Source organism: Schistocerca piceifrons, chromosome 11 (genome assembly GCF_021461385.2).
Source record: "Schistocerca piceifrons isolate TAMUIC-IGC-003096 chromosome 11, iqSchPice1.1, whole genome shotgun sequence".
Taxonomy (NCBI): Eukaryota; Metazoa; Arthropoda; class Insecta; order Orthoptera; family Acrididae; genus Schistocerca; species Schistocerca piceifrons.
Window position 1 is genome coordinate 37,546,138 of NC_060148.1, and position 9,810 is coordinate 37,555,947.

The 9,810-nt window shown below is 52.9% G+C and overlaps 1 protein-coding gene across 1 annotated transcript; it reads right to left on the reverse strand.

Annotated features, from left to right (window-relative positions):
• Positions 1 to 655: 655 nt before the first annotated feature.
• Positions 656 to 9,247, reverse strand: LOC124719637 (lysine-rich arabinogalactan protein 19-like). Its single transcript, XM_047244852.1, has 2 exons — positions 9,211 to 9,247; positions 656 to 1,026 (listed from the first exon to the last, which is right to left on the reverse strand). The coding sequence occupies exons 1-2, from the start codon at positions 9,245 to 9,247 to the stop codon at positions 656 to 658; spliced, it is 408 nt and encodes a 135-aa protein (XP_047100808.1).
• Positions 9,248 to 9,810: the final 563 nt, after the last annotated feature.

Here is a 9,810-nt window from a genome sequence, read left to right on the forward strand (position 1 = left end):
GTGCGACGCACCGTTGCCGAAATTCCGCATAACGGTACAGCTGCCCCTACTTGTGTCGGCAGTGCCGTAGTTCAGCCCTTCGTGCGTTGGACGGTGCTGCCGCCACACAGATCCCCCCTTGGAGAGCGGAGCTCCGTAGCTGCGAAAACGCGGCGATCGTTCGGTGGCGCGCGTGTGTTTAAAGTTCGCGCACTGCGTGATGGCAGTGCGGCAGCTTTGGTGGGGGTCCGTCGGCGTCGGAAGGGCGGCGGCCCGTGACGTCAGCGCGCCGGACCGGCGAGCGTGCCGTGGGCGTGTCCTCGCGCTGACGGCTAGTGACAGCGGCAGCAGGCACTGGCTGCGACTGTCCGTAGCGATGCGCGTGAAGGCGCGCGTTGCAGGTCATTGGTGGCGACGTCTCGAAGGCGCTTGCGCGAGTGCGGTACCGTCGGAACTCGAACGCGGGTCCGGGAGCTACTACGGACAAGCCGGGCGGTGTGGTGCGCGATGTCCGGAGCTCGACGGAGAAGCGAATGAGGTAAGCAGGCGCGGGTGCCGATCCGGCCTCAACGCCCGACGCGGCGGAGGCAAAAGACGCGAACGCAGGTCCAGGAGCTGTGACGAACGCTCGACTGGAGTTACCGGCCGAAGGCACTTGCAGCTGGAGGTCGGGTCTCTACAGCGGACGGCGGCTCGTGGGCGCCGAATTCTGAAGGCGTTCGGCGGCTCGGGCGCGTGACTGCCGGTTTCGGTGTCGTGGCGCGCTGGCGACGCAGCACGGCCGTTTGAATCGGACGCGGCGGCCGGCGCGCGTGACGTAGTCCGCTGGCGGCTGTGGTGGGGGCGACCGGTGCGCCTGTGGTGGGCGCGGTCCGGGCGGCCGTACCAGCTGCCTGGGCGTGGTGGAGGGAGGCGCACGTGGCGGCGCGATGACAGCAGGCTGCAGCTGTGCGTCACCGGCGGCTCCGGGTGCGGGTTCCGTCTGACCGCTGGCAGAGGGAGTGTCGTCCGTGAACAGATCTTCTGCCGGGTCGAAGAAATGCGTGGCTGATGGAGCGGGCAAGACGTAGGGTGGTTTGACGCGGTCGACTGACACTGTCGACGGCTTTCCGTTGCACTCGAGGACCAGCGTTTTGTCCCCTCGGGCGATCACGCGGTGCGGTCCACTGTAGGACGGTCGGAGAGGTGGCTGTACTGCGTCGGTACGCAACATGACGTGCGTGCAGCGCTGCAGGTCGGCGTGGACGAATATCTTCCCGGTGCCGTGCCGCGTCGGTGCGTGCGCTCGGAGGCCGGCCATGTGACTGCGCAGACGTTCCGCCAGAGTGGGTGCCACGGCGTCGCGTGGGAGTCTTGCATCTTCGACAAAATCGACCGGGATTGTCAGAGATTGCCCGTAAACGAGGTCGGCAGGTGACGCGCCGATCTCCTCCTTTGGCGTGACTCGCAGGCCGAGCAGCACCAGTGGAAGCGCCTCTGGCCATGAGGTGTCGTGGCAGGTTAGAGCGGCTTTGAGAGTCCTGTGGAACCGTTCGACCATGCCATTCGACGCCGGATGGTAGCTGGTTGTCCTGTGTAACCGGGTGCCACACAGTCTGGCGACGTGCGTGAACAACGCGCAGTCAAACTGGCGGCCGCGATCAGTTGTCACGTGACTGGGACATCCGAAACGTGCCACCCAGGTGTCGACGAATGCGGAGGCGACGGTCTCGGCTGTGACGTCCGCGACGGGCGTTGCTTCCGGCCAGCGAGTGAAGCGGTCCACCAAAGTTAGGAGGTACCGCTTGCCTTGTGAGAGAGGAAGCGGGCCGACGAGGTCCACGTGGACGTGTGCAAATCGGCGTGTCGCGTCTGGTAAGGTGCCCACGGGTGCGTGGGTGTGCCTCCCGACTTTGGCGCGCTGACATGCGGTGCAAGTGCGCGCCCATTCGCGACAGTCCTTCCGAAGCCCAGGCCAGACGAAACGCGCAGCCACGAGCGTCGCAGTGGTGTTGGTGCCGGGGTGTGACAGTCCGTGGATGCGGTCGAAGGCACTGCGCCGGAATTTCCCCGGGAGGAACGGTCGGTGCGTGCCGGTTGAGGTGTCACACCAAATCTTCCGTGCGGAGCCAGGGACAGGCACCAGCTCCAGTTGCAGGCCGCTGGAAGTGTCGTGACGGAAGCGGTGCAGTTCTTCGTCACTCTCCTGTACTTGGGCCACGTCCTCAAAGTTCACAGGGGGTGAAACAACGGCACACGCTCGGGACAAACAATCGGCGACGATATTGTCTATCCCCGAAATGTGTCGAATGTCAGTCGTGAATTGCGACACGTACTCTAATTGCTGGAGTTGGCGCGGTGAACACTTAGTGTGGTTGTTCTCGAACGCGTGGGTAATGGGTTTGTGATCGGTGAAAATGATGAACTGTCGGGCTTCTATGGACGGTCGGAAGTATTTCACCGCCGCGTACACCACAAGCAACTCTCGGTCATAAGCGCTCCAAGCACGTTGCGAATCGGAAAGCTTTTTAGAGAAAAAACCGAGAGGCTGCCAACTCCCGCCGACACGCTGTTGTAACGCCGCGCCGATCGCGGCCTGGCTGGCGTCCACGACTACAGCTAAGTCCGCGTCATGTACCGGGTGTGCGAGCAGCGTCGCTTCCACGAGATTCCTTTTTGAGTCCGTGAAGCTCTGCTCCATTGCGTCTGTCCAATTCACGAGGGTCTTTCCTTTTGAGGTAGGACCTTGTAACGCCTTAGTCAGCGGCTCTTGCACTGCTGCGGCGTTGGGCAGGTGTCGACGATAAAAGTTCAACATGCCGAGGTAACGTCGTAATTCTTTGTGCGTCTGCGGACGCGGCATGTTCTGTATTGCCTTCACTTTCTCCGGTAGCGGTGTCGATCCGGTGGGCGTAATTAAATGGCCGAGGAACTCAATTTCCGTCACGCCAAACTCCATTTAGCGGGGTTAATGACGATGTCGGCTTCACTCAGGCGCTGAAAGACGGTCGTTAAGTGGCGGCGGTGGAGTTCGGGCGACTTGGAATACACCAAGATGTCGTCGAGGTAGGCGAAGCAAAATGGCAAGCCTCGCAAGACGCCGTCCAGGAACCGCTGCCTAGTCTGGGCAGCATTCCGAAGACCGAAAGTCATAAACAGGCTTTCGAAAAGCCCAAAGGGCGTTACGATGGCTGTTTTTTCGATGTCTTCGGGCGCCACCGGAATTTGGGTGTACGCCTTTGCGCAGTCAATCTTGCTGAACACCGCGCAGCCCGCCAAGGCGTAGCTGAAGTCTTGAAGGTGTGGGACTGGGTAGCGGTCCGGCACCATTCGCGAATTAAGGGCGCGATAGTCCCCACACGGGCGCCACGAATTGTCTTTCTTGGGCACTAAATGCAACGCTGATGACCATGGGCTGCTCGATGGTCGCACGATGCCTTGCCGCAGCATGGCCTCGAACTCTGCCTTTGCTGCTGCGAGTCTGTCTGGCGCGAGTCGACGTGGGCGGCACGATGTGGGGGGTCCGGGTGTGGTTATTATGTGGTGCACCGTCGAATGTTTGATGTCTCTCGGTGCACCGGCAGGGCGGGTGAGGTCTGGGAATTGTTCCAGAATGTCAGCGTACGGTCCGGGGCACTTCACTGGTTTAACGCTGTAGTATGCAGCCTGCCGGCACTGTCCCGCTATCTTTAACTTAGTCGTGGCGTCGATGAGCTGGCCATTTGCGATGTCGGTTAGTAGCCCGTAGTGGCCGAGAAAGTCTGCGCCCAGGATCGGCTCATTGACGTCGGCCACGGTAAAAGTCCACGAGAACGTGCGCCGTAGGCCCAGATCTATATTGCGGCTGTGTGTGCCGTAAGTTTTAATAGTGGAGTTGTTCGCCGCTGTAAGGCAGAGTGCCTCGGCCCGCCTGCGGTCTCGTAACATAGAACGGGGGAAGATCGAGAGGTCCGAACCCGTGTCGACGAGGTACCTCACGCCTGCCCCCCGTTCTGCAACAAACAGACGCTTCGATATCATATTGCAGCCGGGTGCGCCTAGGTCCGGTCGCAGCTGGCGTTTGGGTGCGAGCAAGGAGCGCGGGACCTGGTTGCTTCGTTGCCGAAGCGGGCGTGGTACCAGCAGTAGCCGCTTTGTGCGTGGTGTGACATCGGCGGGGTACCGTTGGAGCGGCTGTTGCTGCGTTGCCGGCTGCGCGAGCCACGCCGCCTGTCGCCCGTTCTGCTGCCGCTGCGGCGCGTGCTGCCCTCTTGCTGCGAGCGCGCCAACCGGTTGACTTGCGTCGAGAGAGCTGCCACCTGCGCGGTCAAGTTTTGCACTAGCTGGTGCAGGTCGGCATCCGATGTGGGTGCGGGAGGCGCTGGCCGCCACGGAGGTGGGGGGACGGAGTCGTAAGCTGCCGCAACCGCGGTGCTAGGCGCCGTTGTCAGCGCGTCGTGCACCCTGTCGGCCAAGTTAGCGACGGCGTCCAGCTGCATCTCCGTCTGTGCGGCTATCACTGCCTGCACCTGAGCTGGGAGGCTGCGCACCCAGATAGTGCGCAACAGCGAATCTGGCACCATATCGGACTGCGCGAGGCTCCGCAAGTGGCGCAGGAACTGCGAGGGCCTGCGATCGCCGCATTCCTCTTGCCGCAGCAGTTGGTGCACACGCTGTACCTCTGACGACGAAATCCGCCGGATCAGCTCTTCCTTGAGCCGTTTGTAGCTCGACTGCGTCGGTGGGGCAGTGATTATATCCCGCACTTCGGCCGCATAGTTCTGGTCCAGCTGGCTCACTACGTGCCCAAATTTCGCCAGGTCGCAGGTCACGTGGTTGCTCATAAATACCGCCTCAACCTGGCTGAACCACATTACAGGGTCGCGCGGCCAAAAGGGAAGCAGCCTGATCAGTGCCCGTCCTGCGCCTGTCGGCGTTCCAGCGGTCGTAGGAGGCGTCGCTGTGGCGGGGATTTGCGTGCCCACATTGTCCTGAGCTGTCTGTGGCTGCGCGGCGTCCGCGCGTGTAGTACGTGCCTGTAGCTCACTCTCTAGCCTCGTGTTGCGTGCGAGCAGTTCCTCGACGGTCTTTTGCAACTCCTCTAGTGTCGCCATCTTAGTTCAGAGTCGAATCCTCGTACAAGAGGAAAGTACACAGTGAAAATAACACAAGGGAAACACACGAAAAGAAAAAAAAAAATAACACTAAGCAGTCCGCGATCAAAATATACGCACACAAAAACAATACAAAAAAAGTTAGTTAAAAAAAATTTACTACGGAGCACTGTTCGGCGCGGGCGTGTGCGCGCAAGCCTACTCGCGGTTCCATGTCTCTCGTACCGACAAACGTTTGTCACCACGTGTTTTTTTTAGCCTCAGATCACGTCGGGGTCACCGTGTAGTGGGAACGTGTTGTATCCCCGCTTACAGTCGCTCATGTGCAGTGAACCGGCATTTATCGCCGCGCCCACACACTATGCTCATGGGAGAGGCTTTGTGGCAATAAATGACTAAAGCGGTTTCTGGACAGGACACATTTATTTTTCCTGCCGTTACAATAAATGACAAATAATATACTTCGCTAATGTCCGTCTACATAGGTGCGTTGCACTGGCGGCACGGCTCGGTCACCGATCCCGGAGGGTGTACACTCCAGTGACGAGCCGTGGCGCGACCGCGTGGACCGAGCGAGACAAAAGGCAGCGTCACAGAATGTTCTGCTCTTGGCGCGACCGGAGGCGCCGTAACGTCCGCGAAGAAGCGAAAGACAATTTAACAGCGACTGCGTTTACAACCGCGCGTACGCATTTACGGCGGAGTCACGTTGACTCGACGCACGTGGTCCGCGGTGGAAGAACTGGGGAGATGTGTGTCGCGTCGCATCGACTAGCTCGCACTGGTGGCAGCTTTGTTTCCGTGCGGTCCGGTGTGCGACGCACCGTTGCCGAAATTCCGCATAACGGTACAGCTGCCCCTACTTGTGTCGACAGTGCCGTAGTTCAGCCCTTCGTGCGTTGGACGGTGCTGCCGCCACAGCCTTCTTGGTTACCCAGGTCTGCCAACCCAAAGTTTGGTACAGATTTATTGATGACATCTTCATGATCTGGACTCACAGTGAAGAAGAACTCCAGAATTTCCTCTCCAACCTCAACTCCTTTGGTTCCATCAGATTCACCTGGTCCTACTCCAAATCCCATGCCACTTTCCTTGACGTTGACCTCCACCTGTCCAATAGCCAACTTCACACGTCCGTCCACATCAAACCCACCAACAAGCAACAGTACCTCCATTACACCAACAACCTGACAACAGCTGTCGCATCCCGCAACTACCCTCCCAACCTGGTACAGAAGCAAATAACCAGAGCCACTTCCTCATCCCCTCAAACCCAGAATCCCCCACAGAAGAACCACAAAAGTGCCCCACTTGTGACAGGATACTTTCCGGGACTGGACCAGACTCTGAATGTGGCTCTCCAGCAGGGATATGACTTCCTCAAATCCTGCCCTGAAATGAGATCCATCCTTCATGAAATCCTCCCCACTCCGCCAAGAGTGTCTTTCCGCCATCCACCTAACCTTCGAACCCTGTTAGTTCATCCCTATGAAATCCCCAAACCACCCTCCCTACCCTCTGGCCCCTATCCTTGTAACCGCCCCTGGTGCAAAACCTGTCCCATGCACCCTCCCACCACCACCTACTCCAGTCCTGTAACCCGGAAGGTGTACACGATCAAAGGCAGAGCCACGTGTGAAAGCACCCACGTGATTTACCAACTGACCTGCCTACACTGTGACGCATTCTATGTGGGAATGACCAGCAACAAACTGTCCATTCGCATGAATGGACACAGGCAGACAGTGTTTGTTAGTAATGAGGATCACCCTGTGGCTAAACATGCCTTGGTGCACAGCCAGCACATCTTGGCACAGTGTTACACCGTCCGGGTTATCTGGATACTTCCCAACAACACCAGCCTATCCGAAGTCCGGAGATGGGAACTTGCCCTTCAGTATATCCTCTCTTCTCGTTATCCACCAGGCCTCAATCTCTGCTAATTTCAAGTTGCCGCCACTCATACCTCACCTGTCTTTCAATAACTTCTTTGCCTCTACACTTCCACCTCTACTGACATCTCTGCCCAAACTCTTTGTATTTAAATATGTCTGCTTGTGTCTGTATGTGTGGATGGATATGTGTATGTGTGCGAGTGTATACCTGTCCTTTTTTCCCCCTAAGGTAAGTCTTTCCGCTCCCGGGATTGGAATGACTCCTTACCCTCTCCCTTAAAGCCCACATCCTTTCATCTTCCCCTCTCCTTCCCTCTTTCCTGATGAGGCAACCGTTGGTTGCGAAAGCTAGAATTTTGTGTGTATGTTTGTGTTTGTTTGTGTGTCTATCGACCTGCCAGCACTTTCGTTCGGTAAGTCACCTCATCTTTGTTTTTATATATAATTTTTCCCTGGTGGAATGTTTCCCTCTATTATATTGTTAAACAATTTAGTTAGATGTGAATATGTTGAGGTGAACTTCTTTAGCCAGAAATTTGCAATTTTATCACTTCCAGGGGCTTTCCAATTGTGCGTAGAATTAATTGCTTGGGTGACTTCATGTTGCAAAATTATCATTTCATCATTTGTGGTATCATCTTGTATGAGTCTGTTTCTGCATGTATCCACCGTGCGTGTCTGTTATGTTGTACCGGGTTTGACCATATGTTGCTCCAGAAGAGTTCCATGTCTGTTATGTTTGGTGGATTGTCTATTTTAATGTGTGTGTTATCTATTGTCTGGTAAAATTTCTTTTGGTTTGTGTTGAATGTTTGTTTTTGTTTCCTTCTATTTTCACTTTTTTTGTATCTTCTAAGTCGTTTGGCCAATGCTTGTAATTTCTGCTTCTTTTCATCTAATTGTTCTATCGCTTCTTGTTGTGAGATTTTACCTAACCTTTTTCATTTTTTGTCTGATATTTCAAATCTTATAAATTTTGTTAGCTGTCTGATGTCTTTTCTCAGTTTTTCTATTCTGATCTGTAGCCTGTGTTGCCATGCTGGTTTTGTGGGTTTCTTCTGTGTGTTGGTTGGTTCTGATCTCTGCCTAGTGTGTATATTTAGTGTAGTGAGTGCTCCTACATAAACCAGTAGTTGTAACTCTTCCATAGTTGTATTTTCATTTATTTTGTTGTGTATGATGGTGTTGATAGTTGTTATTGTTGTTTCGACTTGTGGGTTATTTGGTGGTCTATGCAAGAATGGTCTAATGTCTGTATTTGTGTCTTTGTATTCTATATATGTCAACTGAAATTTTTCTTCTATATCTAACATGTGTGTCACTTCATGTTCTATTTGTGCTTGTTCTGGTGGCTGTCTTAAGATTTCGTTTTCCTCTGATTGTTTAATTGATGCATGTTGTTCTTTGTTTGTTTGTTCTGGGATGTTTGAGTCCATTACTGTATTTTATTCTTCTTCTGATTGCACATTATTTTGTTCCAGTATTTTTTGTACTTGTTGTTTGACGTTTTCTAATTCTGACTTGGGTATCCTGTTATTTTTGATTATTACATGAATCTGATCAGCTAGTCATTGTTCTGTTAAAAATTTTAATTCTGGGTGTCTGGTAATAAATGTTGTGTATACTTGTGATCTGTATCCAGTTGTGTTGGTTCCTAAGTTTGTTACTTGGTAATAACAGAACGTGAGGTGTCGGTTAACTTCATCTGGTCATCTCATCCTCAGTCTTTGGTTTCCTTCTAGAGTGGTTGCAGGAAGCATGTCCTGCAAAACACCTTTATTTGGATTTAAATCATTTTCCGTGTGGCTAGCAGTGTCGTTACCTTTGTGAACGGGCATAGGGTTCAAGCGTCGTCCCCGACCATGACAGCGCTTGTCTGAGGCTTCATTAGTTCTGTCCTGAACCAACTAATCACACTAAAAGGGGGGTTAGCCCTATTAGTGGTTTGTTCTCTTCGTCGCCTTTTACGACTGGCAGAACATACCGGACGCCTATTCTTTTCCCGAGTCTCCACGGGGTTTATTATTATTATTATTACTATTATTATTATTGTTGTTGTTATTCTAAATTGGTCAATGCACACAAATGAAAACCAACACAACCATAAACTGTGACAGTCTATTCATCAATATGATACACCTACAATGGCAGACTGACATCCCAGCTGCCAGACTTCAAGAAATCCAAGCCAGTTACAAACACTTGAGTTTACAATTATTGGTATTTAAGAAATTGCCAACATGGGCACAAGATGTGGCACTCACAGTGTTCAGAAACACCACTTGCAACTGGTTGTACCATAACTAAATATAATGGCCCAATGTGACTGAACTTGTTTGTACTTTGATATGAGAATGTGCTATTTATCCACAATCTGATTGCTGATTGCAGTACTTTATAAGTTTGGTGCACCTTGTATAACAAGATTCCCCTGTCTTATCATTTCTGGGTCTTGTAGATGGTCAAAAAAATATAAATTAATTATTTGAAGTAAAATATTGTGGTCCATAACTGGAATAAAGAATTTAACATTTCCTGGATGACTGAACGATGCTGTTACTTTCTCGAAACTCGTGAAATGAAGTATCCACAAGCTCTAAAGTAGATGTAAATGAAAAAAACTATTGAAACTTTGTGGCATCTGTTTCATTGGATCAGTGGTTACAGTGCATATAATTATATCAAGACAGCTAAATGCAAATTTATAGGTGCCACTGACTGGGTGACTAACGTTATTCTCCCACTGATGCTGAATGTGTAGCTCACACTCATTCCTTTTCTGTAACAAGATAATGAAAGAAGCATCATGGTGCAGTACAGCCTGTGGACCGTGTCAAATGAAATGTGAACAATTGTGTAAGCTT

Excerpts from the sequence above, each read along its gene's own strand:
- LOC124719637 (XM_047244852.1), bottom strand. The coding sequence starts at position 9,247 with ATGGTACAACCAGTTGCAAGTGGTGTTTCTGAACACT. Across the intron at positions 1,027-9,210 it reads AAGTGGTGTTTCTGAACACT|CCACGCATTTCTTCGACCCG; the intron begins GTGAGTGCCACA and ends CCGCTCCATCAG.